The sequence below is a fragment of the Haemorhous mexicanus genome, chromosome 1 (assembly GCF_027477595.1).
Source record: "Haemorhous mexicanus isolate bHaeMex1 chromosome 1, bHaeMex1.pri, whole genome shotgun sequence".
Taxonomy (NCBI): Eukaryota; Metazoa; Chordata; class Aves; order Passeriformes; family Fringillidae; genus Haemorhous; species Haemorhous mexicanus.
The window spans coordinates 40,187,745-40,208,935 of record NC_082341.1 but is presented as its reverse complement, the minus strand read 5'-3'; the positions used below and the strand labels follow the sequence as shown (position 1 = coordinate 40,208,935).

The 21,191-nt window shown below is 40.9% G+C and overlaps 1 protein-coding gene across 1 annotated transcript in view; it reads right to left on the bottom strand.

Moving 5' to 3' along the window:
• The window catches only part of RBMS3 (RNA binding motif single stranded interacting protein 3), a 703,797-nt gene extending 690,284 nt beyond the window's left edge, over positions 1-13,513 (bottom strand). The window contains exon 1 of the mRNA XM_059846719.1: positions 12,863-13,513. Within this exon, the coding sequence (XP_059702702.1) occupies positions 12,863-13,042 (180 nt within the window). The 5' untranslated portion in view covers positions 13,043-13,513. The remainder of the gene's footprint in view (positions 1-12,862) is intronic.
• Positions 13,514-21,191: the final 7,678 nt, after the last annotated feature.

Here is a 21,191-nt window from a genome sequence, read left to right as displayed (position 1 = left end):
ATATCAACTCTCTATTACCAAAAAAAAAAGATTCAGATTAGGTATCACATCCCCAGCACACCGGTGTTCCTTAGTTCTAAGACTGTTTTTGATACAGTAGGATATGCAATTTTATTCTGTTGAAATATTACACTTAGTGCTACATGAACACGTAAGTGTACAGGTTTCATTGTAGCAGCACTGTTTAATTACATAAAGGAAGATGGTACTTCTCACTCAAAGCCTCAGAATTCCAAGATCTGATCATGCAAGTATGTAAGACTGCAGTTTTATTTATAGTTGCATTCACTTAAGACAATTGTCAGGTAATTCGTATTAACTTTTGGAGCATAAGTGCATCTGAAAACTCTTGTAGATGCCATTTTGTTTTAAAAACCATCAAAGCGTTTTCCAGCACAGAATCATAGAGGAACGATGTGGAAGATTTACAGCATTCTCCTGCTCCAAGGAAGGATAATTCCTAATCCCAAACAAAATCTCATCAAGGGACTTTCTAGAGGGTTTTGTGTGGAACATAGTAAGATTTGAACTATGAAAGTTAAATAAAATTGTTATTATAGTAAACTATAAATCTTCAGATTTATTTCAAAATGAGATCTGTCCTTGTTCCTTCCTTTTTCTTATTTTCCAAATCTGGAAACTACTCCCAAAATTATACTGCTCAAAACAATTCTCTTACAGCTCTGAAGAATAGAAGTGAGTTTCAATTTGCCATTGATACTATAGAATGTCATTCTCCTAAGTGTGTAAGAATTCTGTAAGTTGTTAGAGCACTGACAATGCACATCTAACTCCATCTGAACCTGCTAATACTCCTTCCTCTGGATTACTTTTTCACAATCTGTATTTCTCCACCCCCTCATGCATAATTCTACTCGTAACAAGTTTTACTTGGTCATAGATCATTTCAAGTCAGTAAAATATAACATGCCTGTGAAAAACGCAGTGAAATTCCTCTGCTAGTAGGACAAAAAATTTGTGCTTAGCCTACATGAAGTCAAATATTAGACTCAGCTTTAAAGATGCTAAAGCACTTTTCCAAACCCTGTGTTTTTTAAGTTTAATAATTTACTAGTCCTTCTGATCCTTACACTTCTGGGCTGATGCTGAAGTGCTGTCAGAGAGGCACAATAATAGTCATGGCAAGGGTGTGGTCTCCGTTTTCTGTTGCAGAGTCTGCAGGAGCACTGCCAGCACACCCTGGCACTGGCCTGGAAGGAGATCAGAAGAGAGGACATTAACAGCCTACAGATGTGAGGTAAGACTTTGTCCCTCTCTGTGCCCAGCATTGCACTGGCATCCAGTACCAGCTGCACAAATGGAGTATGGGAATAGTATTTTACCTACGGTGAAAGTGCCCCCAAATACCACAGACCAAGCTGTGGCCTGCCATACAAGCAGGTCACATTCCCTCATTCTTGCCAACTGAGGGAAAAGGATGAACTGCCTTGTTCTTATTTCTGTAACTTAGCCTTTAAAATTTATCACTAGATCCCATTTATGCATTTTACATTGGTTTGGCTTTTAAATATGAGTTTTATGATTTTTGCCTCACTGCTGTACGTAAGCTTCTCCCCCATTATTTTATGCACCATGATAACATAACAACTGTTGTTTAGAAGAAGAGCTCAACATTTTCTGCCTTTACTCAGCACAACACATACACTTCTGTTTGTGCACAGAGTAGCTTGATGCACACAGTGCATTTCTGTACTTTTCATTTGGTAGCTCACCTTTTAAATTCTCTGCAGTGATCTCCACAGCACCTTTCAGAGGTCCTGACCCTGGCTACTGAACTTCTGTACTTCTCACAGTGCTCTGGGTAGCCGTGACAAGTCTCTGCCACAGATGTACGACAAAACAGGACCACACTGCATACTGAGATTATTGATACCACAGAACTGTGTGTCAACAGGTGTAACTGCTCTGACCTGAGTCTTAAAAATGGCAAAAGTTCTACCTGTGACAGATTCATCCATAATTTTCCTTTGTGTAGGTGAGAAACAAGTCATCTCTATCAGCAAATAAGAGAATAATGTTTTAGGCCCCTGTTAACTGTTGTGTCACTGTGTTTTCCTGCTCCTAGTTCTTATTAACACACAGTACATAGTACATAAGTACCTGTTATCTATGGTTTTCTGACTTTATTGTCTCTAGTCTCTTCCAGTTACTACCATCGGATGTGAATGTATGACTAAGAGGCGTCACACGATGATCATAGGTAACATGCACAGTCACTTGTGAAATTCAGACTGACATTGCAGAATGACACCCTTCCATGGGCTTTGTTTGAATCTGCAGACAAACATGGGCAGTATGGATAGCTCTGGATACCGGGAATAATGCCACAGTCAATAGGATAGTGTGACCAAACTGATACCCTGCTGTGAGGAGCTAAGTCTGACACTAAAACAGCAGCAATTAAGCACAAGTGTGACTGCTTCACCTGATTGGTTAGGAAGACCTCAGTGACTGTTTCATGTGCAGCAGCATGCAAAAGCATATGACTGTAAAACAACTGCCTGAAGAGAGAAAGTTGTTGAATCTTACCAACAGGCAGAACATGCAGAGCAGAGAGCAGACCAGAGCCCAGAGCTTTTTTTCCTGCCCTGAGCAGCGTTTACCAGCACACGATGATCCCAGTTTTGATGTTGATTTGGCTGATTATCTCATGCCAGTCCTGTGGTAAAGATACCCTGAGACGCATTGACCTTGATCACCTCTGATGCTCTAACCTCCACATGGCTTCTCTCTGAATTGATCCATCAATTATTTATCTTCTGCACAGGGTGTGTCCTCTTGACAAGTTCAAGAAGTGGCACCCTTGGATTCCATTTTGAGGTCAAACAAGGCTTTGCGTAAGACCACAACAGCACGTGACACTGCATCAGCCACCTCCCTACTGTGGGAGGCAAATTAGGTCTGACTCTTGCTGCCTTGCTCCTCTTGAAAACCTGCACAGCTTTCCTTCCCTCTAAGCTTGCTACTCCTCCCTTCTCCCTTCGGAAAGATATTCATGACCTCCTCCAAACTTTAATGTTCCCTGTTTAAGCAAAAATTTCCCCAAGCTCACAGCAGGCACCCTTTAACTACATGCACTGAAGTGACTACAGAACATCTGGGGATGTCTGTCTTTGAGGCCACGCCAGCAACCTCACCATTTCCCTGCATCCATCTTAACAGCCATCTGATAATGGTGTGTCATTTCCTGTGGCACACCATGTGTGCAGGGATGTAGATGATCATGCAGGTGCTGGATGCTCTGCTTAAGGAAAAAGTCATTTTATCACTTGGAAATTTCAGCATGTCCCTGACATAGTAAAGCTGAAACATGCTTCCAGTTATAAATTAGTTCATATAGAAGCACTCTATACATGGGCTGATCTTCCGGAAACCACTTACTAGATCGGGGAAAATTTAGTTTAAGAGCATATCCTATGATAGAGGGAGAAATAAGACAGGACAAAAAATGGGGATTATCTAAGTTCCAAGATCTTTGGGGAGATCCTTTTTAGCCTGTCATATCTCAAACCAAACAAACCTTAATATTATTGTATCTATTTTCTTTGGCAATAACTTGCTGTTGCCATTTATTAGATATGAAACAATAGGTGGGAGAGAGTAAGACAATTAATTACTAAAAGTGGTTTTCACATACCTTGAAAGTCTGCATGTCCTCGAAGCACACTCAATAAAGTTCACAAGGCTAACCAGGGCACTGTACAACGTCTGTGAAACCTCAGCTGGCGTTTTGTGCATGCTGAGGAATTCTGCTGTGTGCTTCCTTAATTCCACATGGACCCAGTGCACACTTCATAAAGCTCTTTTGCCTCAAAACACAAAACCTTACAAACTTCTCTCTTCTAGCCCTACTCAAAAGTTGCTGCTTTCAATTAGCTTTTCAGCTACTCCCTCTCTGCCCCTCCATGTCCCTCCCTCTCTCTCTTAATTCACCTGAAGAGCAGAAGTTATTTACAACCTATCCCCACACATCATGCTCACCTGCCCATCTCTGAGGACTTGGAGTCCACCTTCCTGTGTCATGCCTAATTCACACCTCAAGGCAATAAACTGCTCTGGAAAAGTACAATGAAAAGCACAATGCCTATTTATTTCTACTATGTTGAATACAAAATTGCTACTAAATATAATAGCCATAAGAGTTATCTTTGATAGATACTAGCCCTTTCACTCCCTTTCCACAAAGACCTTGAGTAGGTTAGTTTGGATCCAAAACCAGATTTTCTGCTACTGTCTCCTAAAAATCAGTACAGACTCAGTAATAACCTCAGTGAGAAAACCATCACTGGGTAATAGCAGGCAGGAGATGTCAGTGGTGCTTGAGGCACTTGTTGAAATCAATTAACACAGACTCTGTGCTGATGGAACAGGCATGGGTTCCACAATATTTCCATCTAATTCTCCAATCAATTATAAGAATATTTTCCAGAGGGTCTAAAACTAAAGGGTGGAATGTTACCTTTAGTTTCCCTGCACTTCCTGATCACATTATCACTTTGAATAACCTGTGTCGAATAGCTTTTTGGAGACAATAAACTCTGTAACCATAGGACAAAGTGTTCAATGAAATGAACCCCAAAGCCGAGGAACACAAAGTGCATTAACCAAGCTTTGTGGCTTGAGTCTGTAATTTTGATTCACCCAAAACTTGCTTTTCAGTCAAGGAAACTATTTCTATTCTGCTTCTGTAACAAGATTGGTCTTCATATAATATATAACAAAAATAACAGCTGTATTTAAACACATGGCAGAAGCCATTAGGCATGGAAGAATTACTCTTTTTCTAGTAAATCATGGCTGTCTAACAAATTTTATCATAACTGTCCTTATCTATACTATGAGCCAAATGTTGTCTTGTTTTATCCCAGTTAAGATGCACTGGTTACTTACTATAAGAGTTCCTGAAACAATTTATATTGCCCCTGTATCTCAGAATGCAATGTGGGGAATTGAAATAAACCAGAAATTTTTGTTATAGGAGGAGGAGAATTTTAGAACCATGCAGAAAGGATGACAGTGAGGAAGCAAAGAAACTACTGTAGAATACTAACATCTGCATTGCCTTTCAGATCCATTTTTTTTTCTTTCTACACATTTAAACATCACACTAAAACCTGATCTGATCCCTACTTTTATGGAAATTATTATCAGTAGCCCTGTTGTTACTTTTCCCATTTGCAGCTGTAGTCCCATTTTCTTTACTATTTGGATATTTTCAGAGACAAGATATTACAAAACAATAACTACCGAGACTCTGAAACTTTTTATACCATTGCCGGACAATTACTACTGGCAGTGAGTCAGTAGAAAAACCCACCTAGCACAAGGTGCTGGGAAATGATCCCAGTCACTGTATGAGCAGCATGGCTACAGCCAGGCAGAGAACAACCAAATATGGAACCAAAGAAAAACTGAACCACTTCACACATCAGTAACTATACATCTCTCTTAGCTTGGGCAATTAAGTAAACTCAGTCCAGTAAAAATTGCTGTGCTGTAAGGATTCAGCAGAACAGAGTAAGTTTTTACCACAGATAGAGATGGTCTAAAAACACTGTGAGCATCTAGGAAAACACTGGGAATAGCATGCAACAACATGGGCATTGTTCGTCTCTAGCTTCATTGATTATCCATTGTTTGAAGCCCCAGATTTGTTACAAGCTGGCATTCAGCTCTTGGCCAGGAACTCCTGTGAATACTGGGCTTTTGAGAACAAGCTTTACTTAAGTGGGAAGGATATGCCATGCACTGGCCAAGCTCTGAGCTGTCATATGCAGTCCTGAATAGGACTGCTTTCCAGTCTCGGCACATAGGCATGAGCACATACCACTACATCTGAGTCAAGGCAATGTCCCAACTGCTCAAGAGGAGATAACAAAGCCCTTTTCAGTGCTGCATCTTCGTCCAAGTAGGAATCCTCAAAACCCTTCTGCAGCCAAGACAAAATTGCCTTTAACCAGAGAGTCAGTTCTGTGTCTTCTGCATACAAAACTTGTGGTTGTGTTGCTGATGATTCAAGAGCATTGTTCAGCTCCCACCCATGATGTTCATTGTTTATGTCGCTGGATTTGTTACCCAATCAACTACATATGCACTCAATTTCACTTTGTATTAACTCTAAGAAGTATTTACTTTTCATGAAATCTCTCTATTACAACGAATATGTTTACCCCAGGAGCCAGTCAGAGTGTGATCACCTTTTCAAGCTTCATCCACTTATTGATCAGTTGGACGAAAAATTAAACAGCTGTAAGACTGGAAAACTTCACCAAAACATTTCTCATTTGATTTCTTTGAGAGGACAGCTATTTTAAATAAGCATATTCTTCTTTCAGAAATCTCTGTATTGGGTAAAACTTTAAAGAATCATTCACATGCACTATCATGTGTGTTGTTTTAGCACAGACACAGGCAAATCACAGAAGTCAATTCCTCACTCTCCAACTTTATGCTTTAACATAAAATACACATTCTCCACATTCCAGATTCTGGGATTCAGTTAACTATCTTCTCAGTAGCTGGTACAGTGCTGCATTTTGTATTTAGTGTAAGAATAATGTTGTCCTACTGTTGACATCTACTTAAGGCAAGATTTTTTTCCCGTATCATAGAATCACAGAGTCTTAAAGTGGTTTGTGATGGAAGGGACCTTAAAAACCATCTAGTTCCCTTTGCCATAGGTAGGGACACTTTCCACTATACTGGGTTGCTTAAAACCCCATCCAACCAGGCATGGGGCATCCACAACTTCTCTGGGCCAACCTCTTCCAGGTGCCTCACCACCCACACACTTTATTCCTAATGCCTAATAAACAATTATCTCTCCCAGTTTAAGGCCTTTCCCCTTGTCCTGTCATTCCATGCCCTTGTAAAAAGTCCCCCTACAGTTCCTCTGTAGGCCTCCTTTACACACAGGAAGGCTGCTTAGGGTCTTCAGAGCTTTCTCTTCTCCGGGCTGAACAGCCCCAGCTCCCTCAGCCTGTCTCCACTGGAGAGGAGCTCCAGCCCTCTGATCATCTTCGTGGCCTCTTTTGGACTCACTCCAGCAGCTCCATGTCCTCCTTATTTTGGGGTACCAGAGTTGGATGCAGTGCTCCAAGTGGGGTGCACAAGAGTGGAGCAGAGGGGGAGAATGGCTGCCTTTGACCTGCATGCTGGTCATGCAGTAAAAGGAATTCCCAAAATACAAGACAAAAAGTAATTTTGGTGATATGAAAATGATGAGGTCTTGTTCCCAATATCTTGTCTCCTTTTGGATTCTTTGATGTCTAATAGAACATGAGTTTGTTATTCTTGACTTCAGATACTAACAGTTTCTCTCTATCTCTCTCTTCTTCGCATCTGCTTAATTTTGTAACAGAGGCACAATCCTAAGTTCATCTAAGGATTCATTCTCTCACTAGAAAGACTGAGGCAGATACATGAAATGCATCAAAATGCAGAAGTAGACCTGCCTGCAAAGCAAGGCTTTCAGTTCATAGTAAATTTCCTCTTTTTTATTTTTTTTTAATCTGAATTTTTTACTTAGTTTCCTCAAAGCAGATAGCTCTTGGGTCTTGCTCATCAAAACAGATTAATGGCAGGGTTAATAGCTTTGCTGGCCACATCAGCAATACAAAGGACTAAAACCCCCTTTCCAGAGGCATCTGCCAGGTCCTCTTGCTTTGGGCAGCCATTCCAGGAACACAAGTCCAGGAATCTCCTTGTACAGTCATGAGTTAGCCTGGCCCAAAGCTGTGATCTGGGAACGTGCAGGATAAATATCTGAATATGAGGGACTCAGGGACTCAGAATGTCCTGGGTCTCTGGCTTTGGGTCAGGCTGACCACTCAGGCAGTCACCAGACTCTGGGAATTCTGGAAGAATAGGGTGCTGACTTTTTTTCAGACCACTTCATCAGGAAGAAACTGAACTATGCAGATCAATACCAATATCACAATGGTCCACAGCACAGATAGGAACAGTTTAAGAATAAAGAACAGATGCTTAAGAGTGGATCTGAAAAAGACAGAATTGATGTTGCTGGGCTGGGGAATGATTTCTGAAATCTTCTTACCAATAATTTAGACAAAGACACTGGCTTTGTCCTCACTTTAAGCATACACTTGAATTTCTATCTGACATCAAAAGCTCAGAATAGCAAAACCCACAAGTATAGTTTTCTGCTATATCTGTGTGGCGAAGAATTTGTCCATCCATCCATACAATGGCCTGACCTTGACTATTCATGCCTGCATTATATCTTGGTAGAACCATAGCCCATGATACACTTGGCACAAAGCCTTTAGTACTTGGAAACTCCAACTAATACAAGGTGGTGCATTTTACACTACTATCAGGAGAATACCACAAGCAACCAGTAGTGTTGTCTATTTCTGCTTTCTTCATCCCACACACCCCATACTGGTTCCTCATAGCCATTATTGATTTCAGTTTCATTTTTTGGTTCTTAACTTCTGATTGCTCAATGGGATGGGTCCAGATTATGTGGCAAAAGAAAACTCAATCAAATCTCCAAGAAACATGACTCCTCTTCTGTTCACAATGGAAATGCCTAAGGTAAGATAAGCACATCCGATCTGAGACTGGAGTGATCTGCCCCCTGAAAAAATCCCCACCATCTGCTTCAAGCATAAACTGCATTTCTTGAGCCTTCTCTCTCTAAATGTAAACACACAGTAACATTTGGCTTTCCAAATCAAACATAACTAAATACATAAGAGAAACTATTAAAAAATAATTCCCCTGAAGTGTCTTTCACTATTCCTGACCTGCTGCTTGTGGAGGATGAGTGAACAAGTATCCATAGTTGATAGCAATATTCTTGTAAATACGCTAGCAGAAGGCTTTCAGAGACTGATGATCAGATTATGAGTACAGCAGAACAGAATTCCCAAGCTAATACCAAGTGCCCTTCCCCAAAGCACTCAGCTTTTCCCCTCTAGAAGCTCACACTTGGGTGCCACTATCACACAGCACTATCACAGGTGAGCATCCTGGGAAATAACATAGAAAAAGCCCCACAAAACACCTCAGAACTCTTGCATCAAACACTGGGAAATTGGTTGTGAACCAGAATACAATGTAGCCAGCCCACATAAGCTTGGTTTTGCTATAACCTCAGTGTGCTCATTTCCATAAAAATACACAGAAAGTTCTTCACTTTGGAGCCATTTCACAGATGGTTTTATATCTGGAATGTAGGTATCAAGTGAAAGCTCTGGGGTTGCTTGTAGATCATCTGTGCTAAATGATTTGGGCATACCAGAGGGATGCAGAAGGAAATGTTACATTACCAAATTCACACCTCAGACCAACTTTTAGAGAGCCTGGGGGCTTTGGAAAATGGAAACACTGTAATAGACTGGCTGTAGCTGAGGGCTTGAAAGTCCTAACTCAGGGCTCAGGGTATCACCTCTAGGAAAACTCTACCCATCCTGAACTGTGAGCTGTCATAAACCTCATTCACAGTCACCAGTCTGCAAAGGAACTGCAAAGCTGCCTTCTACTCCTAAAGTGCTCAGTACACTGATCCTTGTAAAGATGCAATCATTCCAAGCTAAGCTGGAAAGAATCCTTGGTACAATTTAGGGGCCTGGATCCATTGGCACCGAGTCATGGAGTGGCAAGATGGTGTGACAATCCACCCACACAACCTGTCACAGGCATCAGCTGCACCTCCAGCCAGGAATGAACAGCCAGGATTGCAGGTTGTTCTCTCCCCCAGTCACTCACTTTGCCATACTGGAGAATGTCAACATGCTTCTGTATATAGGATTAGACCTATATGCTTTTAACTAAAATAACAGAAAACATTGTAGGAGTGTTGAAAAATATTTTCTGATGCATTTTGCTTTAAGAGAAAAAAATAGTATCCATATAGAGTCAGCCTATTAGCTTTCTAAACCTTGCACTCTATTTGTGCTTCATTTTCTCCCATCCAAATGGCAACTAGGCTTTAAGGCACCAAGAACTGTATACTTAATATATTATAAAGTCAATCTTCATACATCAGTCAGAGATGGTCTCAACAGAAAGATATATGGGAAGTAACCTAGGTCTTTCTCCAACAAAGCACTATAGCACACACTTCAGCATGTCATCATCCCAGATGAAGACAGTGGGACATATTTCAAGTTACACACATTTCAAAATTGTATTGAAGCTCAATGACAAAGAAACTAATATACAGCAGGGAAAAAACCTTCAGTATCTGTATAAGTGAGACTATGGTAGTATCTTCTACTGAAATTCCACAGACTTAGAAAAATACTTGCTTTGGTTAATTCAGTTTCCCTTTTGGAGGCAGTGACAAAAAATACATTTATTAGAACATAAATTTGACCCAGCTCCTTTTAGATGGAAGTAAAACTCTTTTTATGTCCACTGGAAATGCAGCTCAATGATTAAATATGAGATTTTTTTTTTTTATAATTGAAGCATGGTCCCAAAATGCAAATCTGACAGAGAAATCATGAGATATTGCAAGATCTTAATATTTAAGTAGTCATTGTCAGGAGTCCAGGTTCTAATGTCTTTTACAATTTCCATGTAGAGTGCTGACATTTCTAGCATGTATCAGTGTGCCTCTGAAGTTTGTGTAAGGACCAAGAGAACAGTGGTACAGTTATTTCAATCAATTTAGAAAGTTCTTAGATGATATTTCCAGAAATGCTTGAGTTCAGTTTTGTAGTTGACTTGAGTTTTTTTCACAATAGTGTTGGATTTTACCATCTCTCTAATGGTTTTTCCCCTTCTCATTATATTTCAGTTGCCAGTACTTTACCATATATCTGAAATAGTTCTGCACTAATAAGAAGTACTGGTTGTCCTGGGACAGCATCCAGAAAAGATACATACATTTAGGGAGGTTTGAAATATCACAGCACATCCCAAAAATACAAGCTAGTCATTGCAACAACCTTGGCAATGGCAAACTTGGAAAAGCTAATAGTGGAATTAAAAAAAGATTAATATATCACAGTACTTTAGCATGGCTATAGATAGAATAAAAAAACCAAAAACCAAAAAAAAAGAGGTAGTACTTTTGTTTACACATCCAGAAACTGCTGGCAGGTACACAATAAAAGAGTGCAATTCTGAGTCGTCAAACACATTAATTAGCCACAATAGAGAATCAGGCCTTCTTTGGTGTTCATTCACCTTCAGTCACACCTTCTTTGCCTTCCTCATGTCCATGACTGGTAAAACATTAGATTGTGTAGTACATCAGAAAGTAATTATTGAGCATGGATTTCTGCTGATGGCAGAGTTTTAAAATTTTCGAGGCAGTGGCAAAACGAAGTCATGTAAATGGCAAGTCTGGCTCTACATTTTAATTATTTTGAAATGAAATAATTTTAAGTTTAGTAAGTAGCACAGTGCAAGGAAAGGGATCCTAGAAACAATCACACACACACACAAATCATTCAGCTAGGTACAGTGACATGCAGTCACGACAGAATTAAATATTCATAAACTCAAAGGAGATGGAATTCTGTGTTCATCTATCACAATATGTAAACCACCAGTTACCATTTTAAAAATAAAACCCTTGCATCCACTCCCTTAATCTGTACAGGGCCTGTTTAAATGATCCAGCGTCCATACCCTCTTTTAATTAAAACAATAGCACAGATTTTCCGAACAGTAACAAGCCCAAAAGTGTAGGAGGCAAATGCTGAAAACTCAGAGTCTACATTTAAAAATACAATTTTAAAAAAATACAACATGAGAAATCTTTCTCATGACAACTGGAGCTCTAGTCATGCAAATATGTGGTGTGACATAGTTGTTGCATTGATTTATTGCATTGCTCGCTTACATTCCTTCATTGTGTTACTGTTCTCTTTACACATTTGTAACAAAACCAAACTATAGTAAAACTAGTTGAAGAAACACGGCTCAAATCCAGTACATGCCAACATTTTTTTTTTACGTTACTCTGGGATTATAATCTGTTTGGGGGTATCTGTGCATTCAGACAATTACTCGGATTTCAATAAAATATAAACGGATGCGTTTTACAGTCTAGCACACAGGGATCGCACCTTGCAACCATCACCGAATCACGATGAAACTTACACATTTATCAGTCTCTGCCTGTCACAGACCTACAGACACAGCAGAATTCATCGGCTTCAGTTTAGCAAACCCATGCCGAGAAAAATGAATGAAGACAGTGCCCACAGACAAAAGCACTGATCAATGCACTCCGCTGACATTATCTTAATGGCAACCCTTTTCCATCCCATCCTCCCTACTTTGCGATTCTCCCAGCAGCAGACACATCCGCACCAAAGGGTGCGATGTGACCCATTTCTCGCTCAACTCCGTCACCCGCAGGTTCTCACTCGGCAGCGAGCAGCCGTCCCCCGTCCGCAATGACACAGCAGGGCTGGAGGGACACAGCGCCCGGGCTCCTTCCCCCAAGTGACTCGCCCCTCGCTGCCGGCTGGAAGTCGAGGCGAGGCGCGGGGAGGGAAGGGGAGCGGCGGCCGCGCCGGCCGCGGCCCCTCGAAGTGAGGTTAAACTTTGGCGGCGGCACCTGGGCCGCTCCCGCCGGGCGGGCGGGCGGAACAATGCCCGGCGCCCCGGGCCCGGCGGCGGCGGCGGCCCCGCGCTCTCCGCCCCGCCGCCCCCGTGTCCTCAGACAACCTCGGCCGCCGGCCCCCCGCCTCCCGCCGCCGCGCAGACAAAGGGCGGCGCGGGGCTGCCCGCGGCCGGGGCCGCCGGGGAGCGGGAGCGGGAGCGGCCCCGCCCGCCCCGCCGAGCGCGGCCCCGGGCAGCCGGCCCCTCCGGCGGGCGCGGCGCCGGGCGGCCGGCGGCGGAGCGGACCTACCTTTTTGTCCTCTTTCTCAGTGCCGTGCCTCCGCTCCGGGTGGCCGCTGTCGGCGGCGGGGGCCGGCTCCGCGGGCTGCCCATCGCGGTGGTGCGGGCGCTGGTGCGGGCAGCCGCCAGACCCCGCCGCCGGGGGGATGGGCTCCGGGCACGGAGAAACTCCCTTAACATCCATCTCCATCTTCCAGTTCACTGTATTGCGAGACAAAAGCAGGCAAACACTTTCCACCACCCCGCGTCTTTCTTCTGCTTTCCTTTCTCCCTCTTTTCTTTTTTCCTTCTTTCTTTCTCTCTTTTGTTTTTTCCTCCTTCCTCCCTTCCTTCCTTTTCCCCCCTCAGGAGGCCGTGACACGCATGGCTCTGGCCGCGCTGCTGCACCGATCCGGCGGCTGCAATTCTCCCCTAGATCCTCCAGACTTTTGTATCCAGCGTGCGTGTGTAAGAGTGACTGTGTGTGTCTGTGTGTGTGCGTGTGCGTGTCCTTGGCACGGCGGCCTTCAATCGCCCCGAAACAGCAAACGCTAACTAAGCAGATCTCTCGCCACGAAGATCAACTCCCGGCCCCAGCCTAATTGTGGTGGTTATTTACTTTACGCTATCTGTGTCCCAGGCCCGGACAAGCCCTCCCGGCTGCAGCCCTTTGAACAAAGTTAACTGGAGGGAGCCGAGCCCGGGGAGGGGGTGGGGGCGAGGGGAAACCACCGGGGTTTAACACGGGGGAAGTGACAATAACCCGGTAATGTCAAGTAAAAGTTAAACCTCCCCCTTCCTCCCCTCCCCCTCCCCTCTCCACAGCCCAGGCAAGCGCAATACAGCAAAGCAAAACAAGCGATTTCAGACCTGTGCAAGGTGCTGGTGGCGAGAAGAGAAGAGCATTTACCCGATTGTTGCTTTTATTTTATTTTCCCCTCGCCTCTCCCCCCAGCACCACCCGCTATTGCAAATGTGGGCTCCTTGATGTTAATCTCCTCTCAGCGGTCTGAGTCTATGCGTGTGACTGGAGCTCCCTCTCTCTCAGGCTGCCAGCGCCACGCAGCACTGCACAAGGAGAACTGAAGTAAGGAGAAAAACAAGAACAAATCCAGGCTGGAAATCTAAATCAGTGCTGGCCACCAGCTCTCCGATTTTATCAACACAGATAAAAGAAGAGAAAAGAAAAAAAAAATCGCCTGTAAGCTGCTAAATCAGTTGTGACCGCAGTGCACTCTCGACTGTTTTATTCTTTGTGTTATCTTCCTTCTCAGACTGAAGTTAGACATGTTAGGGAAAAAAATGCAATCTCATTAAGAGTGGTTTATACCAAAACAAGAATTTCGTAGTGGTGCCAGAGCCAAGCCAACTCTTCAGCTATTCCCCTTTTCATTTCAAAGAGATGAATGGTGAGCACAGACCTGATCGCTCTTAAATCAGGACACCATCAGGTGACCAGTCTGCACTTCTAAATATAACACCACATTGTCCTGAGGAGCAGCTGCTCTGGAAGTTAACTGGAAACATCTCCTAAGAGCCTGCAGTGCAAAGATCTGATCTATACATCATCCAGCTGATGCATGTACTGACCTCTCCAACAGCGACTACCCGCTCTGCAGAGATAGCGGGCACATCCTCAGGAGCTGGTCTGTTTTACACCAACTGAGAACCTGTCCCAGGATATTTTGGGAAGCAGGTGACTATCTGGTACTTTATGACACCCTTTTATTCCTGGCCTTGGGTTGTGTTATCCCCCAACCTTGTTGTTACTGTGGGAACCTGAACAGTTCTTATTGTCACAATATATTCAGACAAAGGGCATGAGCTAACCTTGCAACAGAGAAAAAAAAGTCTTTGTCACACCAAAACTGAATTTTTAAAATACACATCTCTAAAAATCCTCTTGTATTATTCTCAAAGCATGTCGAGTATTTACTGTCCCTGCTGTTTTCTCAGGTTGGTGCAAATGAGGAGCCTTTCTACTGAAATTACCAACAAAATATTTAAAATTGAGGTAAATAATTAGACAATCAAGCCGTATATATTAACTTTTATAATCAAATACTTCAGACTACTTACAGTCATGCATCTGTAATCATTGCAATAGACTTTATTGAAAGGCTACATTTTGGGGTAGAAAGCCTTATACCTTCTGGACACTCTTGCAGTTCTGGTCTCAGAAAGCAGAAAGCAGTACAAACTGCAGACAGGCGCTTTGGAGGGGAGGGCTGCACAGCCCCAATGGCTGTAGAACATGTACCAAGGTGGACTTGACCAGAACAAAGCAGTGAGCCCACACAGCTGATAAGCAATCCCACTGTCTGTCCACCTGCACAGTCACCCCTTCCTTCCACAGAGAAGTCATGCAAGGAACAAACTTCTGTCCTCTAGAGCTTTTCAGTCAAAGTACTCCCAGTATCACAGGTTGGAAAATGGCAAAATAAAAGTGAAAATAAATATGTTGTTCATTCAGACACTACAGTGCACATTTTTAAAAACAACAGATAAATTATATAGAAAACTTTCCATGGTGGGTAATATTAAATAATCCTGTTAGAAAATAACAATTCCCAGTCTACCATCTCAAGGACCGTAAAGTAAAATTCAAAGCAAAACCAAGCCACCTAAAAATACAGAAAAACTAACCCAAATACGAATTTTTGTCCACGTGCTCTGAAGATTACTGGAGCTGGACATTGGCAGAGAATCAAGGAAAACTAATTCCAAAGGTGGGGGTCCCCGACTCAGAAAGCTCTGCTTCTAATCCTAGAGAGTTTAACCCCCAAAACCAAAAGAAATTTCTGAGATAGTTTAAGCAAACTTGATCATACATAAGAAGAAAAGCACAGTTCCTAGACTATATGAAAGTCGGTAAAAAATTTTGCATTTGGCTGCTGAATTTCAAACTTCCTTTTCCTCCTCTTTTTTACCCCATCTTTTCTTTCTGTTCTGCAAGAGATTTACAACTCTAGTGCAAAAATAAAATTATTAAAAACAATTCATCATAACAGTGTGCTCTTAGTTGTTCTCTGCACAATCCTTTGCTGTTATTCAAAGGATTTCCAGAGAACTCTAAGTAGAAAATATTTTTTTAGGCTAAGGTAAAGTTCTTAATAACCATTGCAAATCTCAGTGAGAGAAATAAAGATCTCCAGGCCAAGCACAATTTGAGCTAGAAACAGTAACTACAAATCTAGAAACGCCAACAGGTTGGACAGGAAAACGTGATCTGAACCAGCAGCCTGGGGAGATAGGAAGCATGACCTCTTTCCAATCTATTCAGTGGTCCTGAAGAATGAGACTACAGACCATGATAGTGCAATGAGACACAAAACTGAGCAGTTCATCGGTGCTGCCTAATGAAAAGGTTTTGGAACCTTCAGCTTACTTGGTACATACACTGAACTAAAAACACGGAATTGTATTTGGAGCTGAGGTGGAAGAATGGTGAACCAGAGCATTTTACCACATGGCAACAATCTTGGAAGAGCATGCATTTGAGAAGCAGAAAGCAGCGAGACTCACTAGAGGGCAAGCCAATCCACACCAAATAGGCTGAGCTCCTGAGAAAACAACATTTTGTTGAATGCTTCTCGGATGTCCTGAAAGACTGAAAAAAAATTAGCATGGATCTTTCACTTATGTGCACTGTGGTAAACCAGCATATATTTTAGCTTCTACATAGAATAATAAAGTGCATTACTGAATATGGACTATCTATTACTGTACACAACATATATTAAGGATTTCTGAGTCCAAATCCATTGTACATTTTTCAAGAGAAACAGCCTTAAAATATTGCTGGTAAAATCAATACTATGACTCATTAACACACATTCCATGCTCTTGCATATTTTGCAGTTGTGTTGTACTGTAAAATGGGTGTAGATGACTAAATAGACTACAGAGACACTGATGTTCTAAAATGCAAAAGAAAGACCTTTCATGACCAAGTACATTCTTCACAGCTCAAAAGATTAAACTCAGGGAGTGATGACAATATGAATTTAATTACAGGCCAAGATTTGGAACAATTTGATGGAAAGGGTCAAAGACTTCTTCTAGAATGCTGTGTAATTTTTATCTTGTTATTCTTGGTTATGATCAGATGATAGTAAAACATACTGTGCAACCAACATGGCAGGGAGATTCTATGTAGTCTTAATTAATAAGGGTAGAAGTGGTGGGAAGACATGCACAAATTAAATTAGTTGCCTAAGATCATAAAGTAGTTCAGCAGCAGATTATAAAGAACATTTATGCCCTTTCCACAATCTCTTCTCTTGGTCATTTGTTTGACTTAGCAATTTGTCACCTCTTGTGAGTAGTTAGGCTAACTGCTCAGAAACTAACTAAAACACTTATCGATATTTCCTTACATAAGAATTCATGTTCAAAGATATTTTCAGGTCTTTCTCAAGCACATTTACATTTACTTTAATGTGGATGAACTGAAGATGTTGCATGTAAAACATACTAAAGTGGCTATTACAAGTTAGCAAGACTTATGCAATCTTTATAAAAATGCAGCTATCGGAGCATTTTGCTTTCTGCTGCCTCACAAATCTGTTGGTTTAGGATTCATCTATCTGCTGCACTCAGCATTTGAATAATTTTGACCTTTTACACCCTTAGACAATTCAAATAAAAGGTTTCCTGTTGTCAACACAAGCTCCTTGGGGCCTCACTCAACAGTCTTATCTGTCAACTTGCATTCTAGGCAATTTCATTTCTCACTTAAAAGTTGCAAACAGAGTTGCTTTCTCATGAAGGCTGTGACTTTATCAATAATTCTCTCCATACTGTACCTTCAAAGTGGCTAATACAAATATCCAATGGGTCATTTTCCCACTCATAGATCTCTGCTTCTGCCCTATTAGGCACTTTACTGCAAGTAAGTAAACATTTGGTAACTTGGGGACTTCCGTAATTTTTGAGATCTATCTACGCAGGTATTTTCTGTCTCAGAAAGTCTATAATTTTATGTGCTTAATAAATGGTGTCCTAAAACAATTACATTGTACTGGGAAATAAAGATATGCTGTGGTTGTTCATAGAGAGTAAAAGCTGAATATACTATTTGAACTTCACCATTGTCTACTCAGTCCACATGAAAATTGATACATTACAAGCTACATTTTCAAAAGCACCTTGTCTTCTAGCTTTCTACCCACAATTTTAATTCAGTTCTCCCCTGTATTCTAATATTTTTGCTCACAGATCCCAAAACCACAAAGAATGGCTCACAACTCAAGCCTTGAATGATATTTTTTGATATGTTTAAAGACTTAACTCTGTTCCTTTTTTGGAATAAAGAATCCTGTAACCCTTGGGAGATCTACTGAACTCCTACATCTCCTTTTCTAGAAAATAAAATCATCCAAATAGAATTAATATGCTTAATGACTTTTAAACATGAACATAGCTCCTTGTAGTTTAAATTCTACACAACTGATCAACAAAACTATTTGCTTCATCCTTCCTTGCCCAAGACAATGAGAGAAATGGCCATGCACTCACTTTCCATAGCAGCATCATGATTTGAGCACACAAATGTTCTTTTTGTGTGGAAGGCTTTATTCACCTCAAAATTGTTCCATGAAGTTGAAATAGAAGCAGCTAATTGTGCTGACTTTTCTGAGAGTTGGCCTGGACTCATAGCTAGTCAGGACACCACTGAGTGGGATGAAAGGCCTAACCTGGGAGGCTCAAAGGGAAGAAATGAAGCTCTGAGGGAAAAAGGTGGGCAGGAAAGCCACATTTGTTTCGCACACTGGAAACACCTGTATATCACTGGATGATGCTGCAGTCTTGTTCGTTCCTGTGGTAAGCCTGAATCTGTGTCAAATTGAAAAGTTTGACATAGTTTTCAGTACCTGGGAAAGGAATATCTCCACTGAATTCACTTAAGTTAAAAATTGGGAGAAAATGTAATTTGTCACTATAATAATTTTTAGAAACAAACAAAAGGGAAATGTTTTAAAACAACAGAAGAAGAATTTATCTAAATAATTTCTTAATGGATGTTATATCTTCGTAGCTAGAGAAGAAACTTACAGAAGTAGACAAAGGCATGAGAACGTTCTTCATGGGATAGAACATCTCCAGTGGCAGCCAAGGGTTGGTGTGCAAGAACTGAAGTTTGCAGTCACACTAATAGGGAGAGATGGAGACAAGATGATGTGTGGGCTAAACCCTTCAGCATTTCTGCTTCACCAGCTGATCTGAAAGTCACTCACAGCCCTGCTGTGTAAAGTGCAGAGGAGATTTGTGGAGGAACGAGTGCCGGTGTTAGGAGAACCAATTTCTCTCTGATCTTCCATGCCATGGAGTGTTCCTATGTGCCTTTATATCTGATATTCCCAGTGGAATTGTGGGGAAATGTCATCAGAACAGGAGCATGCCATGGGATAAGGAAGAAGCCCAGAACAATTATGTGTTTAGGTCCAGGAATCCCTTTTTTTCTTGGGTTTTCTTTTCTTTTTTTTTTCCTTTCCTAATCTCTTCTCATAACTTCTGTCTCTTGTAGTAGGGTGAAGCATAAGGACAATGTGCTAATAGCATCTTATTTTTTTTTCATAGCAGACTGCATATATACATATGCAAATACAGTTTTGAGCTGGGATGATGGGCTTTGTTTAAAACTGTCAAAATGAAGTCTGGAAAATTTTCTTGATGATGAAAATAGATGAGTAATCTGTTTGGTAGTATCTGTGTAAACAATGTGCACAAGCTCACTTTCTTAAAAAGTTTCTGCTTTTAATTCTTAAATTAATGCATACTGCTCAATTTGACTGCTTCTTTCAACTTCTGCTGGCTCTCTAGTCCTGCTGAGATATGCTCCATTCTCTCCTTGTTCTTTCTGCAGATTGGAAATACATTCAAACTCATCAAATTTGGAGTAAGAAATCCCAAAGTGTTAAGCATAAATAAGACTGAACACAATTCATCACATCTTCTAAAGGCTAAGAATTGAGAACAAGTGTATACATTATCAATTACTCTTCTATTCAAGTGCAGGGACTTGAGTACAGGATTTTACAGTTTTGTCCACTGTATTCAAGTCTTAACCTGCAACTGGTTGAATCCATTGTGACAGAAAGTATGTATTTAAAAAGTATAGTCTTCAGCACTTCAATATTTAGAAGAGAGCCTGACTTTGCTGTCTCTGCCTATGATAAAGCTGTTTTGATGCCAGTTTTACATCTACAAGGTGAAATAAAGGACATGGTTCTGAAGGGGAAACACAAAATCCAGAACCTTCCCCTTGCAAAATAATTTTAAATTCCATAAATAGTTTCAATATATCTATACTTTGGAGCTAGCAATGTCTCCTCAATTGTAAAAGCCATGTTTTCATTATTTCTTCTTTTTTTGGGATGCTATAGAGAAAAATAACCTCACAGAGTAAAAATTTGAAAGAAACCTTAGCTGAGTGGGTTATCATATATCTTCAAAAAGCAATCTAAAAAAATTATTTTTAATTTTTCTACTCAGAATTGTAGAGTTTAAAATAGACATTAGAAGGAGTGAGTATTAATGAATACAACAGTAAAGAAAATTAATAAGGAAAGAAGACTAGAAGATGCAAAATACCTAAGACTCTGATGAAAATTAAAACCCCTGTAAACAGTTTTCTGACTCTGAATGGCAAACTCAAGAGAGATGAAAGATGAATGCATCAAAAAGAACATCTTTTTGTTCCTTGAAAGAATAGGTTATTGTCTACTTGTATTTCTTGTACACCATCACTGGTAGTTCACTCACAAAATAACAATGGAAGACACATCCCTGCCCCAAGGAATGTACAATCAAAAGAGCCAATGGAAAAATGTCCAGTCATTGCAAAATGAATAGAATTAGATCCAAAATTAAGCAAATGTACTTAAACAGCAATGCCTCCCAGCATATTAGCAATAGCTCAGCAGAAGACACCAGTCAGCCTAACCATTCAAAAATAGATGTTCTGATGACAGATTAAAAATAAATAGACATGGTAATGGATATAAAGAAAATAAACTATAGTTACAAGGAAATGTTTTGATTTAAAAGCTGAAATTCTCAGGTCAAATATGCTGTCAACAGGGTATGACACTTAAGGTCTCAAAAAGCACTCAAAGCTAAACTTCAGCTCTGTGTATGCAAATCACTGGTGTGTGTGGTTGTTTATCACTGTCACTTGTACAAGAAAATGATACAATTTACATCTGTAAAAGCCTGTTTGTGCTTAGTTTGTATTCAGTTAGCACATACAGCTGAGGTTTGTATGCATATCTGTATATTTTATCATTTGCTTGCAGAAAAAGCAGTGCTCAAATTGTATCTGAAAAATAGATGTCATATTTCAAAACTGTGGTTCT